The 22,389-nt window shown below is 67.0% G+C and overlaps 4 protein-coding genes across 6 annotated transcripts in view; 1 reads left to right on the top strand and 3 right to left on the bottom strand.

Moving 5' to 3' along the window:
* Window positions 1–2: 2 nt before the first annotated feature.
* Window positions 3–2,115, bottom strand: LOC123019573 (succinate--CoA ligase [ADP-forming] subunit beta, mitochondrial-like). Its single transcript, XM_044422540.1, has one exon. The coding sequence runs from the start codon at window positions 2,113–2,115 to the stop codon at window positions 589–591; it is 1,527 nt and encodes a 508-aa protein (XP_044278475.1). The 3' UTR covers window positions 3–588.
* A 1,169-nt stretch (window positions 2,116–3,284) lies between these two features.
* On the bottom strand, window positions 3,285–10,879 carry LOC123019546 (verrucotoxin subunit beta-like). Its single transcript, XM_044422500.1, has 3 exons — window positions 10,424–10,879; window positions 9,611–9,729; window positions 3,285–9,070 (listed from the first exon to the last, which is right to left on the bottom strand). Exons 2-3 carry the CDS (start codon window positions 9,705–9,707, stop codon window positions 7,503–7,505), a joined length of 1,665 nt encoding a protein of 554 aa, XP_044278435.1. The 5' UTR covers window positions 9,708–9,729; window positions 10,424–10,879; the 3' UTR covers window positions 3,285–7,502.
* On the top strand, window positions 4,399–5,872 carry LOC123019548 (succinate--CoA ligase [ADP-forming] subunit beta, mitochondrial-like). Its single transcript, XM_044422503.1, has one exon. The coding sequence runs from the start codon at window positions 4,490–4,492 to the stop codon at window positions 5,702–5,704; it is 1,215 nt and encodes a 404-aa protein (XP_044278438.1). The 5' UTR covers window positions 4,399–4,489; the 3' UTR covers window positions 5,705–5,872.
* Window positions 10,880–15,513: 4,634 nt separating the features above from the next.
* The window catches only part of LOC123019545 (zinc finger protein OZF-like), a 7,800-nt gene continuing 924 nt past the window's right edge, over window positions 15,514–22,389 (bottom strand). Inside the window, exons 2-7 of one of the 3 annotated variants that reach the window (XM_044422498.1) lie at window positions 21,199–21,436; window positions 20,297–20,410; window positions 19,365–19,472; window positions 18,972–19,082; window positions 18,497–18,613; window positions 15,514–17,395 (exon numbers count right to left, since the gene is read on the bottom strand). In XM_044422498.1, the coding sequence (XP_044278433.1) occupies window positions 15,927–17,395; window positions 18,497–18,613; window positions 18,972–19,082; window positions 19,365–19,472; window positions 20,297–20,330 (1,839 nt within the window). In that variant the 5' untranslated portion in view covers window positions 20,331–20,410; window positions 21,199–21,436 and the 3' untranslated portion in view covers window positions 15,514–15,926. Of the gene's footprint in view, window positions 17,396–18,496; window positions 18,614–18,971; window positions 19,083–19,364; window positions 19,473–20,296; window positions 20,411–21,198; window positions 22,349–22,389 lie in introns of those variants that run through there. The other 2 variants (XM_044422496.1, XM_044422499.1) reach the window with 2 other exon arrangements.

Below are 22,389 nucleotides of genomic sequence, written 5' to 3'. Positions count from 1 at the left end.
TATTGCTGTTTTAAGAATTGTTTATTAGTACTGGTAGTGGTATTATTAATAAAATTAATAACTAGTATTAACCAATCAACTCTCATCCTTTCACGTGTCATGAGCACATGCCCACAGTCGCCCTGTTTAAAAACAGTCCCTGTGCAGCTCCAGGTTTTTGGGATTGGAGTATCTGGACTTGTTCTGACAATTGTATTTTAGCCCGTTTCAATAGTTGGTGTGTGAGCCATTCAGGGAGTCCTTTGAATACTGAGTTGTGTAGGAAGACCACTGAATCAGAACAGCCGTGGAGACAAGGTCGCCACCCCAGTGAAGGCCGGAGGTTTATTTGGGGGAATCGTGTCCCAAAGGCTCCCTGGCCGCCCAGCCTCTCAGGGGCAGCCTCCTCGGCGTGGCCGGTGCCTGGTGAGGCAGTCGCGGCCTCGCAGTGCAGGCGAGGGGAGAGCCGTGCGGTTCGGCGCATGGGGGGGGCCGTGAGCGCTTGCCCCACAGTGGGGCCCCCCAGCAGGGACCCGGGGGCGGGGCGGGGCCCTGGAGCGTGTCTTGGGGCTGTGGGACTTGGTGGGCAGCTGAGCCGGGGCCGCAGGATCAGGGGGGCAGCTGGAACTTCACGTCCAGCTGGGCTTCCTTGGCCAGGGTCATTATTTCGGAGAGCTTCACGGCCATCTTGGCCGCCTTGTCCAAGTCGTCGCAGGGGAGGATCCTCAGGCCACTCTCGGCGATCAGCCGCTTGGCGTCCTCCACTCGGGTCCCCTGCAGCCGCACCACCACGGGGATCCGCAGCTCCAGATCCGTTGCGGACATGATGATGCCGTGCGCGATGACGTCGCACCTCATCAGTCCCCCAAAGATGTTCACCAGGATGGCCTGGACGCTCTCGTTCGACGTGATCAGCCGGAAGGCCTCTGTCACCTGCTCCACCGTGGCGCCGCCCCCGACGTTCAGGTAGTTGGCCGGCGTGCCCCCGTGGAGCTGGATGATGTCCATGGTGGCCATGGCCAGGCCGGCCCCGTTGACCAGGCAGCCGATGTTGCCGTCCAGCGCGATGTAGTTGAGCTCGGCCCGGGCCGCCTGCCGGTCCTGCTCGTCCTCCTGGCTCCAGTCCTGCAGTTCGAAGAGCCGCTTCTGGCGAAAGGCCGAATTGCTGTCGAAAATGATCTTTGCGTCCATGCACATCACCGCCCCCGTGGAATCCTCGGCCATGGGGTTGATCTCCACCAAGATGGCGTCGTGCTCGATGAAGAAGTTGTAGAGCTTAATCATGTTGGCAGCTGCGTCGCGCGCCACCTTCGCGGGGAACCCCATTTTCCGGGCCAGCCCCAGGGCCTGCTCCTCCTGGATGCCGTCCACGATGTCCACCGGCTCCTTCGCGATCGCCTCGGGCTCCTCGGCGGCCACGTCCTCGATGCGGACGCCGCCCCGGGAGCTGCCGATGAGCACCGGGCCCTGGAACGGCCTCTCCATGGCGATGGCGAAGTAGCTCTCCCGCCGGAGGTACCTGCGCTCACAGACCAGGACCTGGTTGCAGATGCGGCCCTTTTCCCCCGTCTGCCTGGTGAAGAGCCGTCTCCCGATCATTCCGGATGCCACCTCCTGGGCTTCCTCCGGGGAATACACGATCTGCACTCCCCCTTTCAGGCCCCCCTCGAAGATGCCCTTTTCCCGGCCCCCCGTCAGCACCTGGGCCTTCACCACCAGGTCGTTGGTGCCGATCTCCCTTGCCACCTTGAACGCCTCCTCTGGAGTCCGGGCGACCAACCCAAAGGGCACCGACACCCCGGCTTCCCTCAGGAGCTTCATGCTCAGGTACTCGTGCAGCGACAGGTCCCGCAGCTGCTGCTGCAGCAACGGGACCCCCTGGGAGGTATAGTAGCCCCGCCGGGCCCCAAGGATGTGGGCTGCGGCGGCCAGGGCTGCTCGGCAGCTGCCTCTTCCAGCCAGTCTGGCCACGCTGGCTGCCCGCTGGCAGATCATGGGGCCGGCCACCCACCCTCTTCCCACGCTCGCCCTCCCAGGGCGTCCCCTGCGGACCGTCCCGCTGCCTCGTGGGAGGCCGGTCCGCAAGGTTCTCTCCCAGGTGTTCCCAGGCGACGTCCCTGCACGGCTCTGTGACATCACCGGCCCGGCCTGCCCCCCCCCGGCCCGCCCCGCCCCTCAGCCACCTGCCGCACAGCAGGAGTGTGCCACGGCCCGTCACTCTCACAGCGCTCCGCGGCGTGCTTAGATGACCCTCTCACTGCACTTCTGCTCTTGAGAGCAATTTGTGTGGGGCAGAGAAGGGGAAACCGAGTGTTGCCCCTATTTGTGAAAGAAAGCAAATTGTCTCACTTGCATGAGTGCGCTATTCCACTGCAGCACAGCGCCATCTAGTGGTTATGCCATGAGAAAGCGGGACAATGACAAGAGTTGAAGATAGGAGAAGGCCCAAAAACAGAAACATGGACACTGAGTGAGGCAGAAGGGGTCTCCGGGGCCATCTAGTCTGACCCCCGGCTCCGCTCACGACACGCCCACCATGCGCATGCCCAGCCTGTCCTTGAGCACCCTCACGATGGGGCCTCCGCCACCTCCCATGGAAGCCCCTTCCACGCCCTCGGGGTCCTCACTGTGAGGAAGCGCTTCTGGCATCCAAGCTGAACCTGGGTTCGCTGCGCTTGGCTCCGTTGGAGCGCGTCCTGCCTTCCTCTGCAGGGAGAACAGGCCTCCACCCAGGACTGACAGCAGCTCAAGGGGTCTTTTGCTGAAGGGGCAGTAGAATGCGTGGCCCAAGGGAACGCCACCTCTGCTCCCCTCCTCCAAATACTGGGCTTTATTGTGTTGGGAAACGCAGCCTGCTCTGGCAGCCCTCCCTCCGCCCACCGCCCCCATAGAACGGGGCATGTCAGCAACAGCCATGCCGACCCTGGGGCTACGCGAGGCCCCCGGGAAGCCCGCAGCCGGGCGCTGCCACGTCCCAAGGCACCGAAGCAGCCCAGCCTCAGCTCCGGATGGCTCCCCCTGCGGCGCTCTGGTTCTGGCCGCAGGACGCCGGCAAGCGCACCCGCCGCGCGAAGGACTCTGTGGGAGCAGCGCCAGGGACACTCCTCACGGGCCACCCGGAGCCAGGGACACCGCATGCCCGCTCAGCGCCCCGCCCCACACGCGCCCCCCCCCGGGAAAAGCAACCCCCCCTTCAGCTTTACATGCAAGTAGGCAAAGAATTGGTGAAGGTGCCAAGGAGGCCCTGGGGGCGTCTGCATTTTCTCTACCCCCTAAATCTTTTTACACATCTTACTAAAACCCAATTTACTTCGTTTGTTTATTTTTATACCACCCAACAGCCTGGGCTCTCTGGGTGGCCATGACAAGCCACAATTCAACAAAAGTTTACAAGACATGAGCCCAAAATTTAAAAGAACAAAACCATAATAGCAATTGCAACTGAATCGGTGTAGAAGCATAGCAGCGGTACAGAATAAAATAGGATATTAAAACAAAGTTTAAAGTTACACTATTAAAATACTGGGAAAATAAAAAGCGCTTCGCCTCGCACCGAAACGCATTCAGAGCAGCCTGGGAACCCCTCTTTGAGGCGCGCTTTCAAAACACGCTCCTTGCAAAGAAGTGAACTTCTCCTCCACACTTTGGGACTCCCCCAAGAACCTTCCGGCTGCTCTTGCCACGGCAGAAGGGGCTGTTGCTGCTGCTCCCCCCAGCCCCCTCGCCCCCAACCGCGCCACCACCTCGCTGGCCGCCCATCCTGGCAGCCTTTTGGAAGGGAGAAGTGGGGGCTTTCCTTCCCTCACGGATCTGGTTGCAGCCAGCCTGTTTCCAGCAGGAACTTGCGGCGGCTCAGGCCGTAAAAGGAAACTGCGTGGGCCGCGCAGAACGGGTCGGAAGACGGGGCTCCCTCCGCCCAGCGGTCCTTCGCGGACTCGGAACTTGCTCCCGGGCACTCCCTGCCTCTGCGGGCAGCCCCGGCACCGCCTGGCAGCCAGCAACGGGCCGCCTCGGCGCATGCGCCCTCTCGGCAAGGAGACGGCAGCCGTTCCGGGGCCGGAAGGGCAGCGCCCCCCTGCTCCCCCGCCCTGTGGGTGCCGGAGGCTCGGTGGGAGCAGGCGGAGGGCCGAGCATAGGGGGGTCCGCTGCGACTGTCCCCGCCTGCGTTTCACCAGCCCGTCGTCCGGCCCTCTGCACCCCAGCGCCCGGAGGAGTGCCCACGAGGGGCCTGCCCACGCGAAAGGCGCCCTGGCCCAGCAGCCCCCCAGGCCCCCCCACGTGCAGGGAGCCCCCCGGGCCCCGCCCACGGAACCTTCGCCGGCCAATGGGGAGGCGGCGAGCGGCCGTTGGAGGGCGGTTGGAGCCGCGAGGGGGGCGAAGGCCCGGCTCCATGATGGGCGCCTGGGCAGCAGGGGTGGCGAGGCTGGTGGGGCGAGGGGGCCGTTGGGCAGCCCTCCGCACGGCCGCGGGGCAGCAGCGAAGGAGCCTGTCGCTGCACGAATACCTGAGCATGAACCTGCTGCGGGAGGCGGGCGTTGCCGTGCCGGAGGGGCAGGTGGCCAGGACGCCCGAGGACGCGTACCGAGCCGCCCGGGAGCTGGGGTCGGAGGAGGTGGTGGTCAAAGCGCAGGTCCTGGCCGGCGGGCGGGGAAAGGGCACCTTCGAAGGGGGCCTCCGAGGAGGAGTGAAAATCGTGTCTTCCCCCGAAGAGGCCCGGGACGTGGCCTCCCGGATGATCGGGAGGCGGCTGTTCACCAGGCAGACGGGGGAAAAGGGCCGCATCTGCCACCAGGTCCTGGTCTGTGAGCGCAGCTACCCGAGAAAGGAGTACTACTTCGCCATCGCCATGGAGGGCGCCTTCCAGGGCCCGGTGCTCATCGGCAGCTCCCAGGGTGGCGTCCACATCGAGGACGTGGCCGCCGAGGAGCCCGAGGCGATCGCGAAGGAGCCGGTGGACATCATGGACGGCATCCGGGAGGAGCAGGCCCTGGGGCTGGCCCGGAAAATGGGGTTCCCCGCGAAGGTGGCGCGCGAAGCCGCCGAGAACATCGTGAAGCTCTACAACCTCTTCATTAAATACGACGCCCTCCTGGTCGAGATCAACCCCATGGTGGAGGACTCAGCAGGGAAAGTGACGTGCGTGGACGCAAAGTTGAACTTCGACAGCAATTCGGCCTTTCGCCAGAAGCAGCTCTTCGAACTGCAGGACTGGAGCCAGGAGGACGAGCAGGACTGGCAGGCGGCCCGGGCCGAGCTCAACTACATTGCCCTGGACGGCAACATCGGCTGCCTGGTCAACGGGGCCGGCCTGGCCATGGCCACCATGGACATCATCCAGCTCCACGGGGGCACGCCGGCCAACTTCCTGGACGTGGGGGGTGGCGCCACGACGGAGCAGGTGAAGGAGGCCTTCCGGCTGATCACGTCGAACGAGCGGGTCCGGGCCATCCTGGTGAACATCTTTGGAGGCATTATGCGCTGCGACACCATCGCGCAGGGAATCCTTCTGGCAGCAACGGAGCTGGGGCTGCGGACCCCCATGGTGGTGCGGCTGCAGGGGACCCGAGTGCAGGAGGCCAAGCGGCTGATCGCCGAGAGCGGCCTGGGGACCCTCCCCTGCGACGACTTGGACAAGGCGGCCAAGACGGCCGTGAAGCTCTCCGAAATAATGACCCTGGCCAAGGAAGCCCGGCTGGACGTGAAGTTCCAGCTGCCCCCCGACTGAGCTGGTGCTGCTCATGGGACCCCATCCCGCCCCTGCCTGGGCCCATTCCTGCGTGGAGGCGTCTCCCCCTCCACAGGCACCCGGTGCCCGGCTTCGGCTGGCCGCCTGTTTTCAGCACGGCTGCTCTTTCGGAAAAGCACCTCTGCTCACATTGGTCCTTTGCTGCAGCAAGAGGCCCGGAGCTGCACCAGGGAAGCTGCGCCCCGGAAGAGGCTGGAGCGGCCCCTGTATTTCCCGCAAATAAAAGCCTGACGCACACCGAGGGGCTGGCTGGCCGCCATGCTTGTGCGACTCGAGTCGTGAGCATCACTGCTCCTGCGGTCCAGCCTTGCACAGGCAGTTGTGCGAGGGCCCACGAAGTGCTGAAGGGGGGCTGGGCCCCGGGGGGCCCTCGTGCTGCAGCAAGGAAGCGCGTGGGGCTGCTCCAGACGCTGCGCCGGGGAGGGAAGTTTGCACCCAGGGCCGTCCGAACCGAGAAGCAGGCGAAGGCGGCTGCCACGCCGCTACGGAGCTCCCAGTGGCGCGCAGGATGCCGCGCTCCGGCGGTCGCGCACGGTCCGGTTCACAGCGCCCCCTGCCCGCACGCACAGGCAGCGCGTTCGCCCAAAGCGCGGGGGGCGGAGCGCTTCCCGCGCGCGCGCGTGGGGGGGGGAGGTCGCCTTTTAAGCGCTGCAGGCCCACGGGGAGCGCGAAGGTGCTTCGCCCCGACGGGGAGGAACCTCCCCCCCCGGACCCCCGGGAAGGCGCCGCTCCTCCGAGAGAACCCGAGGCGGCTTCCCCGCAGCACAAGCCCCGCGGCTCCTCGCTGCCTCTGCGTCCCCCGCTTGATGCAGGCGGTTTGCGGCCCCGTTAAGCGGGGGCGGAGTGGGCGCCCAGCGCTGCTCCCAGCGGGGCCCCGTTCGCGGGAGCGCCTGGCGCGGAGGGGGAACGTCGCGAATCGGGGCGCCGCCCCCCCCCCCGCCGGCACCGCTCCTCGGCAGGCCTGCCCCGACTGTGGCCCTGTTGGCCCTCACCAGCCGAGTTCCCAGGGGAGGAATGCTAAGCGCATTTACTCAGAAGTAAGGGCCACTGACCTGGGTGGCGCTTACTCCCAAGTAAGCATGAATAGGATTGTGCCTGTTGCGTTCTTCAGTTGGACAAGAATGCAAAGGCTGGAATCCTTGCAAAGTCGCCCGTTCATGGATCCAGGCGCCCACAGAAGGCGCTGACCCACTTGCTGCGCTCTGCGCCTGGCCAGCCCCCGGGCAACGCTCTGCTCCAGCTCCCCGAGGCCCTGGGGCGCGTGAGAGCGGAAGGGGCCAGGCGAGGCCTCGGGCTCGCCATCGCCATCGCCAGCCCTTCCCCTCTAAAGTTCGCTCCAGACGGCCTCCTCACTGGGCTCGCTCTCCGATCCGTCTTCGTAGACGGCCACGACTCGCGCGGCAGCGATGCTCCTCCTGGCGGATCTGGGGAGCCCCCACCACTCCACCCTCGCCCCCGTCCTGTGCTCCCACCACCTGCTCTCCGCCCGCTTCCTGTACTCCACCTTGTACTCCTTGATCACCACGCCCTCCGCCACGTCGACGGGGCTGCCCCACGTCAGTTGCACCTGGAAGCTGCAGCAGGAGGCCGCCTGCGCCCAGGTGGGCCTCCCTGGCGGGCTGGAACGCAGGCCGGTTCGCACCACCTCGCTGACCTCGCTGAACTGGCTGAGGCCTGACCTGCCTTCCACGGCGTACCTGAGTTCGTAGCTCGTCTGCGACTCCAGCCCTGCCACCAGGAGCTTCTCCTCCCTCCCCTTCACGTAGGCAAACATCCACTACTCCTCTCCAAAGACCCTGTACTGGACGTAATAGCCTGAGACCGCCTGTGTCCCAGCCTCGGCGGGCTTGAAGGTGAGCTCGAACCTGTCGTAGGAGATGGCATCGATCAGGGGCGGGGAGGGCCTGGGCAGAAGGTCCAGTCTGGTCCCGTCCAGGCAGCCGCTTTGGTACCGGACAAGCACAGCACCTGGATTGCCGTCATCGCGACGCGACGTCACCACGAAGCGGACCTCCCCGGGATAACAGCTGAGCGAAAAGTCGGCAAAGACCATGGCTGCGTTCCGGGCGCTTTCTAAAACATCTTTGTCCTCAAACCACGGAGTGAACTTCTTGTCCGCTTCTGTCAGGGCCTTGGGCTTTGGTTCAGAGCCGTGAGCCAAGCTGGCACTGAGCGTGTGCAGGTAGGGCTCCTTGGCTTCTAGCGAGGTGAATATGAACGCCACCACAGCATCGATGCGTGGGTCAAGCACCCGCCTCACCAGGTCGTCCTGCGAGGAGACCCTCCCCTTGGACAAGTCCAGGAAGAATTTCACAAAATAAATCTCGCGGTACCTCAGGTCCAGGAATTTCTTGAGCAGGGAGGTTCTGAACGGCGACTGCTCGTTCCCCCGCAGGATGTCCACCAGCGCCACTTCCTCCGCCCCCCCACCACGGATGGAGGGCAGCACCTGCGCCAGCCGCTTCTGGAAGGCGCACTTGTACTGCTCACACAAATGCTTGAACGCCCGGATTTTCTTCAGGATTTCCGGGAAGGTCGTGCTGATGGGGTCCTGGAGCAGGTCGTTGCACCGGACGTCCACCTCCATCAGCTTCTCCAGGGCCCTCTCGGTGTCGGAGACCAGCTTGGCGCTGACCTCGCGCACCAGCTTCGCCGCTCTGGAGTGCAGCCGGATGAGCGGGTACAGCCAGAGCTTCACGGGCACGGCCTTCTCCCCGTTGCTCCCCAGCCTCTGGGGGAGGCTGGAATAGACCCTCAGGGCCTCTTCATAGGTTGTCGGGTTGCTCTCGAGCGCAAAGTCCCCGTAGAAGCTGCAGCTGAAGCTGCCGGCCACGTCCTTGCCCCGGGCATCCCGCTGGCCCGAGATGCCTCCTTCCCCGGCCACGGCCGCCGTGGGGATCTTCATGACCATGGCGTGCAGCTTGGCCTGGACGTCCTGCACGCTCTCCACGGAAGAGGACATCTGGTCGAAGACGAAGAAGGCGTGGGCGCCGTACAGGATGCCCGTCACCACGTGGGTGGCCACGCTCTGCTCAAACACCTCCGGGTAGCTGACGTGCTGCCGCCCGATCTGGCTCATGGTCAGCTGCTTGAAGTGGGTGCTGGCCGAGTACTTGAGCGTCACGCGGGCCTGGCGCTGCGACCGCTGCCTGTCGTTGAGGAACTTGGCCGAGCCCTCCACCCGGACCAGGCTGCCCAGGAAGCTGGCCTTGAGCGAGGACGAGAGGCTGAAGGCGCCGGCCTTGTTGGCGAGCGTGTCGAACGCAATGACCTGCGTCTCCGTGTTGGGCTGCACTCGCATATCGATGTTCTTCGCGAGGGTCCCCGGGTCCCACAGAGTGATGCCTGGAGGGAGCAGGGGCCCTTCAGCCACACGTGTGGCGGGGAGGCTGCCGGGCGGCCGCGCTCGGCCCTGCACGGTCCCTCCCCGAGCTGCCCGCGGGCCGCTTCATTTCCACGCCCAAACCCAGACATGCAGGCACAGCGGGCGCCTCTGGCGGGTGGCAGGGCCTCATGCAGCAGGTCCCGCGATGCCCGCCCGGCCCTAGCGGGGTAGTTCTGCTACCCACGGGAAACCTTTTCCGGGCGGATCTAAGGGTCAAGGGGGAATCTGTGGGCACCAGGCTATCCCCAGCTTATGAAGCCCCCGTAATGCTCTGCTTACTCATAGGTAGGGAGCAGGTCTCATTCCCAGCTTCTCTCCTGATGGAAAAGAGGAAGCTTCCCAAACCACAAACGGGTGAAAATTGTGGTGCACAAGGTCTGCCCCCATGGCCCTCACCCGGAAGCTTCTTGCCTCTGAAGGGGGGAAGGGGCGCCCAATCTGCCCTTGTGAGCCCCACGCCACCACGCTCGCTGGAACCCCCCCCCCGGGGGCACATTTACCTGGGAGCAGGAAGTCGCTCCGGCAGTCGTAGAGCATTCCCAGCTGGAAGGGGCGGCCGAGAGCGGCCATCTCGAGCACCTGCTCGGACACGTGCATCGCAGCCCCCGCTGGGGCTCACCTGCAAGGAGAGAGGCGGGGAGGCCTGCCGGCTGAGCCAGGGAGGAAGCGCGGCAGGCCACGCGGGGGGGGGCAGACCTGGGGGAGCACCGGCGGCAGGGGCTCGGCCTGCCCCCTTCCAGGCACGGCTTGTCCTGGCGCATCCACGCTTGGCCGCAGCACTGGATCGTCCGGGGCGGGGGGGGGGAGAAGCGAGCGGGGCAATTTCAAAGGAAGGGCGCAGTTTCCATCGAAGCACGAGAGGAAAGCAAGTCAGGGGTGACGGTGTGGGGACTCCAGTCACGGGAATGCGGACGGGGACGAGCTCAAGTTCCAGGAAACCCCGGGAATAAACCCGGCTGGCTGGGTGTGGATTGGCTGGCAAGAGAGGCCAGACAGCCTGGCCGGCGGCTGAGCACTGGGCCGCCCGGCTCCACATGAGCACGGTTCCCACAGCAGCCGCGGGCCTGCCCCACAGCCCCCCTTTCCCTGGGGCTGGGAAGGCCCCGCTGCAGCAGAGCCGACAGAGGGATCCCGCAGGTGGCCAATGGCAAGGCCAGGGAGAGCCGCGCGAGGCAGGCCCATGGTCCCCGCCGGAGCATCTGCAGGCCCCTGGGACCGTGGGTGCCGTGTCCGGGAGCCCCTCCCTCCAGCAGCTTCCTGGAGGAAGGCCTCCCCGCGGCCCCGAGTCCCCGGCAGCCCAGCCTCCTGCCTACCTGGGCTTTGCAACGACGAGTCTCTGGCGCCCGGGCCCCAGACGGAGTGCAGACCGCGCCGGGAGTCCCAGGGAAGCCGACCCACGCTGGGTGCAGTCCCCTCTGCATGCGCCGGAGCTCCACTGCGGCCCCTGAGCGCCCACCGCCTCGTTCTGGGCGCGCTGCGAGGCACCGAGCTTGGCACTTGCCTCACCCGCACGGGCCGGCCGGCTGCTCCCGCCTGATAAGGCCCGGCCCTCCCAAACACCCCCACCGGTGCTCCGCCTGCCGCTGCCTTCCAGTGATTCCTCCCCGCTTCGCAGAAGGGCGGCAGGACGGAATTATGCTTAGGCCGCTGCTTTTGTCGCTACGTCGAACCCCCCGTTGGTCGACGCTCCCGCGGAGCCACCCGGGCTGCACCAGGACGACCCCCGGGGATCCCGCGCATCGTCCCGGGCCACAAAAGGTGCTTAGGAAGCGCAGGCCCCGAGTCGCGGGCCCCCATCTGGCATCGGCTCCGGCGGGAATGGGCGCACTGCCTCTGGTGCCGCAGCCCCTCGGTGGCCGCCCCCTCCAGGAATGTGGCCGTCCGTCCAGGCTCCCGGGGCCACGCAGAGAAAGCAGAGGCCAGCAAAGCGGCTCCGTCCTGGGGCTGTCCTGCCTTCAGCCCCTGTGGCCCCAACCCGCCCCCCCCCCGCCCCCCGCATGCAAATGGGTGAAACAAAAGGCATCTCCCGTCCAGGGTGCAGAAAGTACTAAAACAGGGGCCGTGGCCACAACTGCGGAGCAGGGACTCCGGACCCAGAAGGATCTGGACAGACTGTGGAAGTGGGCGGGAGACAACAGGATGGCGTTCAGTGTGGAGAAGTGCAAGGCCTTGCGCTTGGGCCATAGGGATGGGCGTCATGGGTACAGGTCAGGGGACAAGTGGCTGGAGAGCAGCACTTGCGAAAGGGATCTTGAAGTACTTCTGGATGGTTAGGACCGCCAGGGTATGGGATGGGCTTCCACAGAGCCCTCTGGTGCGGGTGTTCAAGGATAGGCTGGGCACGCACATGGCTGGCCTGTCATGAGCAGAGCTGGCTGTAGTTGGGGGTCAGACTAGATGGCCCGGGAGGCCCCTCCGGCTCACTCGGTCTGTTTCTCAGTGCCCCCCTGCCCTCACAGAGGAAGAGGCGAGGGGGCTCCGTGCCGGCCGGCCGGCATGCTGGGCTTGTGGCTCTTCTCCCAGGAGGTGGCGGGTGCCTAGCGTGGTGCCGTCCTCCGCGGGACCCCTCCGAGGCTCCCCAAGCAAGTTCTCTCCCGCTTTCTCCTCCGCAGCCAGCGCACATCCTTCACACATCGGGATTTCCCAGCCCAATTCTTCCTCTTGCCTGCTTTTGTGTCACGGCATGAAACCGCAAGTGGGTGCCGGGCCCAGTGCAGCTGCAGAGACACGTGGATTCTCCCGTTTCTAGAAGCTGCCCAAAATTAGCTCGGCGGCCCCGGAGGATGACGCCGGCAGCGGTGCGTGAAGCCCCTGCAATCTGGCACGGAGGGGGACGAGAAGGGGCGCTGGAAGCCATTCCTCTTGCGAAGCCACGAATCGGGGAACCGGCCGGTAGAGAAGCCAGCCGGCCTCGTTGAGGCAGACGCCGCCCGGGGCAGAGGGCCTGGCCAAGCCCGCAGCTCCCTGCCAGGAACAGTGAACTGGGCTTATTTATGATTTCTGTGCACGCGGCACAATACCTGAGCTGACCGAGCGCGCAGAGCAGAGCAGAGCAGATCACTGAAACCAGACGCACCCCCTCCCAGCTTGACCTGAGCTTGGGCCGTGTGCCTCCGTTATCAGACTTCCCCTTCTGCACGTTGTCTTCCCTCCGGTTGCCTCCGTCCTTCAACTGCTCAAATTCCTCGCTGCAGAAGCTGTTTGCTTTGTCACCTTGAGTGCAGAATCACGAGCAGACGCTTTGCACTGCAAAGCTCAAAAATTCTCACTTCTCAAAGGCAGAGCGCCCTGGATCCCAGAACCTGCCCCGGGTCCCCAGCCTGCTCTCCGGCCACTGCGTCCGGTTGCCCCTTTGTCGAGTGCAAAGGCTGGGGGGGGGGGGGACCCTGGAAGATGAACGCATTCAAAGGAGCCAATCTTCTTTCCACAAGAACCTGGAAAAAGCAGCCCTGGAAGCTGCGGGTTAAGGGGCTCGAGCGGAGGAGGACCCAGGAACAGGAGCCTCTGGAATGGGAGGCAAGCGGGAGCCGGCCGGGTGAGGCAGGGCAGGATCCGTCCCTGAGCCAGCTGGCCACGTCCCGCCTTGAGGGAGGGCCAGGAGCAGCCTGGCCGCAGCATCTTCCTCCTCATCTCCGTGCAGAGAAGGGAGAGCTTTTCGCCCTCCCGTGACCTCCGGGCAGCTGATTTCGGAGTTGCAGCTTTTCACTTCTGCACCCCCTAGACTGCTTTGGAAATTAATTCTGAGACCACCCACCGAAGGAGCAACGCAATGACGAGGCGCAGAGAACAAACGGCAAGTCGCAGGGGCGCAGGAGGGGCTGCTGCCCGCTTCCGCTGGCGGGTTCCCGGGCAGCCGGTCGGCCGCCGGACGGGCAGAATGCTGGACCCCCCCAATCCTGCAGGCCTCCTCTTACATCCTGCGCCCCCCCCCCCCCCCCGGCCCCCGCCTCGCCCCCCGCGGGGGCCTTCCCGCCTCTCCCGGGTCCGGCTCCCGCCTCCGTTTGGGGCCGGCCCCGTGCCGGCTCTGCCTCCTCAGCCAAGGCCTCGCCGAGGGCCCCGCACACGCCTCGCCCGCCAGGCCCATTCCCACAACCCGTGGTCTCGGCGCTGGGCTCCGGAGGCGCGGCTTCCCACACGGAGCCCCCCGTCCCAGGACACACGCACCAATGGTGGGGCCGTGTGGGGCAGGGCAAGACCAGGCTGGGGGCTCGTCCTGGGGCTGCGCACGCACCAGGTTCCGCGGGAGCCTTGGCCAGCTGGCCGGGCGCATGCCTAGGCGGCCACAGGGAGAGCCCCACTTCGCCTCTGCCTGGGCCCAGCACCCCGTCCCAGGCGGCAGCTCTGCCCTCCGGGAGGAGGAGAGGCCGGCCGGCCGCGGGCCACGCTCTCGGGTGAGCCCTCCCTTTGTGGGTCCAGGCGGGAGACGCGGCGGCTCCCTTGCCCCCGTGGCAGATCGACAGACCAGGCTGGGGCCACGAGCCCATCGCGCTCAGTGGCCGCAACAGGTCCGCCTTTCCCAAAGCCTTCCCTGCACCTTTGGAGGATTTCAGCTATTCCAGCAACTCCGCGTTACACAGCAGTTCCTGGGGAACGCAGCTGCGGGTGGGTGTGCTCGGTCAGCCCTCGCTCGTGCAATTTGCACCCCCATTTGCTCACAGGGCAGCCAATGCTCCGGCTGTTCTGCAAACCCGCTCACCTCCCCGCCGCCTGACTCACCTGGGTGCACCTTCCCAGCTCTGCTCCGGGGAGCAGCTGTTCCAGGCACAACATTTTAAACATTTGATCGATCCAGCATGTTGGTCTTCAGGCAGCAACACCTGTCCATCAGGATCCCTAAAAACAACACCAGCACCCCTTTAACCAGGGAAAATCGTTTCAGCAAAGGATTCCAGCTGAATCTGCTACATCCACCCATGGGAACAAAGGAAACCATACCGTGTCTTTCCTGAAAAGTACACACGGCAATAGCTCAAGATAAAACGTTCTTGGGAAAAGCAGCTTCTTTCACTTCTCAACTTGCTCCGTAAGATTTAGCTTCCTCTTATCCAGCCTGGGGAGATCTGGAACTTTGTAGAATAATAAAAACACTCTCCAGGTCACCTTTAAGGCCCTTTTCCGTCTTCCCGGATGAAGCGATGGCCACCCATAAGGCAGGATTCAGAGGCCCCATAAGGGGGCAGCTGGGGCTGGACAGCCATGCCCCCCCCCCCCCCCCCGGCAGGACTTTCCCAGTCGAGCGTTATTTCACCCCGAATTACATCCCCACATGCCCAGTCTCCATTCTTAAAAAGACGCCCTTCCGATCGCAGCGCGAGTAAAATCCGGCGCGGCTGCTCCCCCGGGCCCGAGCGGTGGGCTGTCCAGCAGCAGATGGGTGGGGGGGTCAAAAGAACATGCCGGGCCCAGGAAAGCACTAGAGGCAGCCGGGCCCATGGGTGGGGGGGCGGGCTCAGGGGTGCCCGCCGGGCCTCCGCTGCAAGGGTCAGACCCGGCGACCGGCAGCACCTGGGGAACACGGCAGCCATGGGGCGAGCGGGGCCCCCCGCGAGGAGAGCCCCACAGCCCCGGCCCCTGGAGGAGGGAGGGGGCGGCAGGGCTAGCACAGCCGGCCCCCAGAGCTTGCTGAACTGCAATTCCCATCGCCCCTGGGCAGCAGCTGTGGGCGGGGCAGATGGGAGCTCAGCCCCACGCCCTCCTCAGACGCTCCCTCCCACTGGCCATCCGGCTGATCAACTGAAGGGACGGCGACCTTCACAGGCGCTGGAACCCGGAGCTGCGTTCCCGGCCAGTTCCCGTTACGTCCAGGAGCCGTTAGCCTCCGAGCTCCTCCGGGACGGGACGACTGCGCTGGAGAAACGCGGGTCCCCGCGGCGGCCGTGCCCCTGCAGGGGGCAGAGGCAGCGCGGCCGCCCTCTCTCGAGGGGACCCCGTGGGGCACCAGCCCCCTTTCCCAGCCCAGCCGGGACCTCCGCCTTGTCCGCCAGACCTCAGAGCCAGCGCACCCTCGGGGCGAGCCCAGCGCCCGCCTGGCCGCTCAGCCCCGGCCCCTCCGGCACGGCAGCTTCCCGACCGGCTTAACGGGAGCACTGCGCGGGAAATACAGGCCCGTTCTTCTGCCGCTCACGCATCCTTCCCGTTATCCGGCGCATCAACAACGGGAAGAGGTTCCTCGCTGCCAGAGCAACAGGGCAGTGGGACCAGCCGCCCGGAGAGGTGGGGGCTCTCCCACACCGGGGACATTGAAGGTGCAGCTGGACAGCAGGGGGGTGGACCTGATGGCCTTCGTGGGCCCTTCCAGCTCGAGTATTCTGTGATTCCACAATATGTTTCTATTTCTTTTGGCGTCTCATGGTCAACCCTCGTTCATAACGTTTGATTTAAAGCTGTAAAAACACTGCGCCGCTGACACGTTCCACCCCACTGGAGTTTCAATTTATTAAAACCTAATCTGGACTTTAAACTAGGGCCGCACCTTCTTATCCTAGTCAACACCCCTCCTCTCCCCCCACCCCGCAAAACCGCTGGCTCAGCAACAGCCCCGGGCACCGTCCCCGCCAGCCTGGCACCAGTCACCAAGAGCCTGGAAACCGGCAGGGGGCCCGGCCAGCGCCCCCGCTCACAGCAGCCGGGAAAGCCGGGGGAGCGCCCGTCCACGGCGCCCTGCAGGATGGGGCCACGCGCCAGAGGCCCGCCGGAGAGCTCGCTTCAGGGTCCGCGGCACGGGAGCCCCTCTGACGTCGCACCAGGCCGGCCGCTGTGGTTCTTCGCTCCGGGGAGTGTGGGCGGCTGCCAGGCACGGTCCTGGCACGCCGCCCATCAGCTCTGCGGGCGGGAAGGTCCTGTGGCGCCCGTCTCGGGGCCCCCCGACAGTCCGTCTGGGCAGCAGCCCTCCCTGGCCGGCCGGCCCCCAGGCCGCGCTACGGGTCCGCCTCCCCCCGCCCCACGTCTTGGTAGCCCAGGGTCTCCAGGGGCACGGGCAGCGGGGAGCAGGAGAGCAGCAGCGGGTGGACGGGCAGGAAGGGGCTCACGTCCTGGCCGCCGTCCCCGTAGCAGGGCAGCAGGCGGGGCCCGGGGTGGGCGGCCTGGTGCGCCTTTAGCTCCTTGCGCTGGCTGAAGACGGCCCCGCACTCCGTGCAGGGGTACACGCGCTCCACCGTGTGGGTCAGGTGGTGGGTCCGGAGGTTGCCCTTGTACTTGAAGGTCTTGCCACACTCCAGGCAGGCGAAGGGCCGCTCGCCCGTGTGGATGCGCCGGTGCTTCATCAGCGTGGTCTTGAGGTTGAAGGTCTTGCCGCAGTCGGCGCAGGCGAAGGGCCGCTCGCCGGTGTGGATGCGCTGGTGCGTGATGAGGGTGCCCTTGCGGTTGAAGGCCTTGCCGCACTCCAGGCAGGAGAAGGGCTTCTCGCCTGTGTGGATGCGCCGGTGCTTGATCAGCTCCCCGTTGTGGCTGAAGCTCTTGCCGCAGTCGGCGCAGGCGAAGGGCCGCTCGCCGGTGTGGATGCGCTGGTGCCGGGTGAGGTCGCCGTTGCGGCTGAAGCTCTTCCCACACTCGGAGCAGCCGAAGGGCCGGTCGCCCACGTGGATCTTCTGGTGCAGGATGAAGGTCTTCTTGGCGCAGAAGCCCTTCCCGCACTCGCCGCAGACGAAGGGCCGCTCGCCCCGGTGGATCTTCTGGTGCGTGATGAAGTTGGCCTTGCGGTTGAAGGCCTTGCCGCACTCCTCGCAGGAGAAGGGCTTCTCGCCCGTGTGGATGCGCTGGTGCAGCACGAAGGTCTGCTTGGAGCAGAAGCTCTTGCCGCAGACGGTGCACTCGAAGGGCTTCTCGCCTGTGTGGATGCGCAGGTGGCGCATCAGGTCCCCCTTCTGGCTGAAGCTCTTCCCGCACTCGGCGCAGGGGAATGGCTTCTCCCCGGTGTGCACCCGCAGGTGGGTGATCAGGTTGCCCCGGTGCTGGAAGCGCTTCCCGCACACGCTGCAGGCGAAGGGCCGCTCCGCCGGGTGGCTCCGGGGGCGCTTGGCCTCGGCCAGGCCGGGGGGCAGCGGGGGCAACTTCTCGTCGGGTCCCCCAGACCCCCCGGGGGCGGGCGGCCTCCTCTCGGGGACCAGCGCCGTGGCCTTTGGGGGGCCGGGGCCGCCCTTGTGCATCCACTGGCTGGGGCCACTTCTGCTCCGGGGGGACCCCGGGGCTGGGGCCGCTGCCCCCCCCACTCTGCGGCGATGGCCGCGGGCCCATCGCTGCTCCTTCGGCAGCCCCCAGGGGGCCCACGCTGGGCTGCGGGCGGCCACCTGCCGGAGAGCAAGCAGAGAAGAGACAGGTGTCGGAAGTGCAGGTCCGGACAGGCCAGGAGCCGGGCATTCAGCTGGCCCAAACCTGGTTCCTCACAGCCAGCGAGAGGACCTTGGAAGGAGTGCAGCTCACAAGCGAAGAGGTGCCAGCGGCGCGATGTGGCTGCCGAAGGGACCTGTGCTGCTGCCAGCTGCACGAAGGGACGCCTCACGCCCGAGTCCCGCAAAGGAGGGAGCAAGGGCGACCCGGAGGCTGGAGGCAAAGCCCTGTGAGGAGAGGTGAGAGCAGCTGGGCCTGCTCAGCCTCAGAAGAGAAGACCGAGGGGGGGGAGGCGAGCGCTCGTGAAAGGCTGCCCCAGAGAGCGGGGCCGGGATGTCTCCTCGGTCGCCCCAGAGTGCAGGGCACAGAATAACACCCTCAAGTGACAGGACGCAGGTCCCGGCTGGACAGCAGGAAGCTCCCGACTGCCCGAGCAGCACAGCAACAGGACCCACGGCCTGGGGAGGTGGGGGGCCTCCCGCCCTGGCAGCGCTCAGGGCACCGCCGGGCAGCCCCGAGAGGGAGGTTTCCGCTTGGGGCCGCGCGCTGAGCCGAGGGCCCTCTGCCCCGTCCGCCTGGCGCTTCTGGGATCCAAGGAGCATCACGAGCTGGTCAAGCGGCTGAGCGGGCCGCGTGCGCAACCAGGAAGCGAAGTCCGAGGAGTCACGCCCCCACCGGACGGCCTCCCCGCAGGGCGGCAGCACCCAGCGTGGCCGCCTCTGCCACGGGGGGACGTGTCCCGAGCGGGGCGGAGGCCAGCCTGCCCCTTCGCAGGCTTCGGGAAACAGCTTCCCAGGGGCAGCACGGGGCGAGGCTCCCCCGGAAGCCAGCACCGCCCACACCCCAGTCCCGCTTTGTGTGCGCCGTGGCGCCCGGCGGGCCGGCAAGCCGATCCCGGAAGATGCGCTGGGCCCCCTCGGCCCTCCTGGGCGCTCCCACCCCTCCCGCCACGGGAGAAGCGGGTGCCCGGAGGCTGCAGGCGGCCCGCAAAGCCCCCACTGCACACGCCCACCCCCTCCCGCCGTCAACTCTGCCTGCAACGGGAGAAGCGCAGAACTGACCTGCGGGAAGGGGGCCCGGGGCCTCAGTCCCCACCGGGCCGGGGGGCCCCCCGAAGCCCAGCTCCTCCTCCTCATCCTCTGGCTCCATCTTCACTATCACGTCAGGCCTGGCATCGGCTGTGGGGGGGGGAGGAGGGGGTCACGCTGCGCATGGACCCCGGAGGCGGTGGTGGGATTCAGCACAGGGAAAGGCCCCAGGATTTCCAGGAGGCCAGCTCGGCCGGTCGGCTGCAGGCGGCCAAGAGCAGCGGCCGGGGAAGTTGACGGCCTGGGAGTGGGGAGGGGCCATGGGGGGCACGACCTGAGCACACAAACAGGCCGTGGGGCTGAGGCGCCCTGTGAGGCTCGCCTCGACGGCCAGAACCTGGCTCAGCCTGCAGGCCGAAGGCCTGGCCCACGGCCCCAGGAGGCCAGCCGCTTCCGCAGGCCCGAGGGCAGAGCCGGCGGGGGGGGACGGGGACAGGGCCGTACTCACAGGAGTCCGTGCCGTCGCCGGAGTCGCCGTCGCTGCACTCCCCGGGGCTGTCCTCGTAGGAGTCATCCTCTGGCTCCATCTTGATCTTGATCGCCATCTCTGGCTCGACGCCTGGAGGACCCAAAGCCACGTGCACCCGGGCGTGAGCCCCCTTGTGGTTCCCCCTCCCAGGAAAAGCCTCCCTCCGCAGCCCCCGGCGCCCCTCCCGGTGAAGGCACCTCCGTGGGGGCAGCCCCTCTCAGCCTGGCCTCTGCGCACCGTGCTGAGGACTCCCTCTTGCACGGGTCCCCGGGAAAGGGGCCCCAGCAGAGAGGAAGCGGGGAGGCCGGAGCGGAGACGCCCCCGCCCCCGCGCCCCTCCCTCCCCCGGAGGAGAAGCGGCTCCGCGTCACACCTGCCGTGGGGTCCGAGGGCGCCTCCGCCGGGTCTCCCGGGCATTCGATGCACAGCTCCTCCTCCGGCTCCACTTTCACCACGATCACGTGTCCCGGAGCAGCCCAGCCTGCGGCCAGAGGGACGAAGAGAGCGGCAGCTGGACCGGCGGCACCAGAGAAGGGCCCTGCCCGGCTGCGCTCGCCGGCCACCCGCCCCAGAGGCCGGAGCAGGCGGGCCAGGGCGGTCCTCCAGCACGACACCCGCTAGGCAGCCTCTCGCCATGCTCCACCGCCGGCGTGGCCGGCCCGGGAAAGGCCTCGCTCTCCCTCCCGCTGGCCGGCCCGGCCACCCGGCGGATGGCCCACGGGTCCTGGAGGGCAGGCTCGGAGAAAGCGGGCCGTGCGGTGCAGCGGAGAAGGGGGGCTGCACTCCCCCGAGGCACTCCGGAGGGAAAGGGAGGGCAGGCCTGGCGGCGGTGGGAGGCAGTGTGGGGAGCAGCGCCTCCACTCGCCCCCCGCCCCCGTGCAGGAGGCCGCCAGTCCGGGCCGGGGCAGGAAGCGCACGTGAGACCCGACCCGCAGCAGGCGAGGGGCAACCCCAGCGCCTCCCTCTCCCCGGCCAGACCACGAGCGGACGGAATCGCAGGGCAGCTCAGGCAGGACGGCCCCCTTGCCAGGCGCGCCCCCCCCAGCACCACGGGAGGGCTGTGCGGGCCATGCACGCGGGGCAGCGCCAAAGGGGGCCCGTGTCCCCCAAGCCCAGCACGGCCAGGCAGTCCCGCTGGAGGGCGGCCCGTGCCGGAGACGCGGCCAGGCAGCGCCTCCCGAGCCGGAGCCAGGGCACGGGCAGCGAGGGGCGCAGGCGAGGCGCCACGCACACTGCCCGGCCCCACGAGGCCCGAGGAGGCGGCGCCACCCGTCTCCTGCGCGTGGGAAGCCGGCTGGTACCCACCTGGGCCGGAGGGCTCCGCGGCCTCGGCCTCCATCAGCTCTCCCGGGAGCTGCTCCACGCAGCCTCCCTCTCACGCCTCTGCGACGGCCGGCCGAAGCGCTACATCCAGGCGACCTGCCCGGGGGAAGAGGCATGTGCCGCGGCGAGTGAGAGGGCGCCCGCAACGGGCCACGCTCCGCGGGGCATGGCAGGGAAGCACATCGCGGAACACCAGCGCGGGAGGCAGCCCCCGCTCGGTGCCGGACCCCCGGCTGAACCCTCCCGGACGGGCGGCGGCTCAACGGCCCCTCGGATGCCTGCAGGCCGGGCCCCACTGCCGTGCCGCTCTGACATTCGGGGCCACCCGGCCAGCTCCCTGGACCCGAGCCGGTCGTTCTGTGCCCGGCCCTCCTCTGGGTGGAAGCCCCGAGGCCCAGCAGAGGCTCCCCGGCTCCCCTCCGGCTTCTCTTCCGAGGCTGGGCGTGCCAGCGCCTTCCCGCTCCGGGGCGTTGCGGCCCCCCTTCGCCCGGGACCGCAACTGCCGTTGTCGCGCATTTTTGCGGCATTGGCTAACGAGGGGCAGCACAGAGCAGCTTTCGACAGATGGGAGCCCCCTTGTGCTCACGCATCTGGAACGCTCCCCACGGCAGCACGTGCTTCAGGAAGGCCGAGCCCGAACAAGCCCGACCTCGGCTCTGGTCCGTGGGCCATGCGCAGACCTGCGGCGCACTCGTGGCGAGGGGTCCTGTGCGGGAGTTACTGCACCTGGATCCCCCCCCCCGGCGCCAAAAGGCCTTGGCCAGCCTCTCTGCACCTCCGGAGATGCAGGAAGTCAGGCGCAGCACAGAAGTGGTTGGACAGCCTAGAAATACCCCAAACCAACCGGCGGAGAGCGACTGGGCCAGCCTCGGGCCAACACTCACCGGCCGGGGGGGCAGACAGAAGCGCCACCCGCCACGCGGGAACGTCACGCCAGCGGCCTGGAGCGGCCCGACTGCCGCTCTCGTGGTGCTGGGGCGCCATGGCGCAAAGCCGCGCCAGGCACGGTCCTCGCCGCCGCACAGGCCCTCGAGGGACACGCCGGTGCCGCAAGGGGGGCCCCGTCAGCTCAGCGCCCGGTAATCCGCTTTCTCTCATCGGCGAGTCTGCAGAGGGCCATGCCTGTGAGGGAGAGGCAATCACGGAGCGATCTCTCGGGAGGTGTGTGGGCACGGGGTGGGGAGAACCGGCAGGACTCCCCGCACTGAGCCAGCTGCCCCTCTCCCCTCGACTGGCGACTGCGGCCTGCGGCCTGGGGGCTGTGTCGCCCCCTCCATGTCTGGGTTTGTGCTGCTGTTGGGCGGCTCCGCACAGGCTGGACTCGCCAGGACACCCAGCAGGACGCTCAGAAGCCAAAGAGCGTCACGGCGGAGGGCCACGCGTTGGAGGTCAGTTGCCAACCACCGATCAACGACCAGACATTTAAAATTCCACTGAAGGTACCTGTGGCTCGCACGTTTAAAAGGAGCCCGTTAAGGGGGATTATCCGCTCAGCCCCACATACTTCCTGCAACACGGCCTGGGCTTGGGGCTTGCCAACTCCCTTTGGCGGCAACAGAGGCGTTGGCACAGATCGTTAACGAGGCGTGCTAATTTCATGTGCAAGCAGCAACGGGAAGGCACACAACTGAAGACTGCGGTGCGTGTGAGGGGGGGCTGAGAAACGGGCAGGTGGCATCAAAAATGGGACTCCCCACTCTCACGCGACTCTGACCTCAGCAGCAAAAGCATGCCCTCTTTATGTGCCCCCTCCCGGCCCCCACAAAGCCCCCTTTGCCCTGGGAGGCCCTGCTCTCTCATGCGCAGGCGATGCACTCCAGCTCTCCAACGCAGGCGTTCTCGGAGCAGCACCGGAGTATAATCCAGCTCTGAGAGACCTCCAGGGTGCAGGAATCGGGCCCTTCAGAAGCACCACAGCGACAGAAACAGAGGCCATCACCCATGGCCTAGTCAAGCGGGACCGGGATGCACCTTCTTCCAGGCATCGGGCAGGAAAAGCCAAAAGGAATCTGGCACGGGGGGGGGGGGGGGGGGGTGCCCCTGGGGCCCAGGGGGGGGCATTTTTTTTTCCCCCC

This window comes from Varanus komodoensis, unplaced genomic scaffold (assembly GCF_004798865.1).
Source record: "Varanus komodoensis strain SLA01 unplaced genomic scaffold, ASM479886v1 scaffold129, whole genome shotgun sequence".
Taxonomy (NCBI): Eukaryota; Metazoa; Chordata; class Lepidosauria; order Squamata; family Varanidae; genus Varanus; species Varanus komodoensis.
This window is presented reverse-complemented; position numbering and strand designations above follow the sequence as displayed.

Excerpts from the sequence above, each read along its gene's own strand:
- LOC123019546 (XM_044422500.1), bottom strand. The coding sequence starts at position 9,707 with ATGCACGTGTCCGAGCAGGTGCTCGAGATGGCCGCTCTCGGCCGCCCC. Across the intron at positions 9,071-9,610 it reads GAGCGACTTCCTGCTCCCAG|GCATCACTCTGTGGGACCCG; the intron begins GTAAATGTGCCC and ends TGCTCCCTCCAG.
- LOC123019548 (XM_044422503.1), top strand. The coding sequence starts at position 4,490 with ATGAACCTGCTGCGGGAGGCGGGCGTTGCCGTGCCGGAGGGGCAGGTG.
- LOC123019573 (XM_044422540.1), bottom strand. The coding sequence starts at position 2,115 with ATGTCACAGAGCCGTGCAGGGACGTCGCCTGGGAACACCTGGGAGAGA.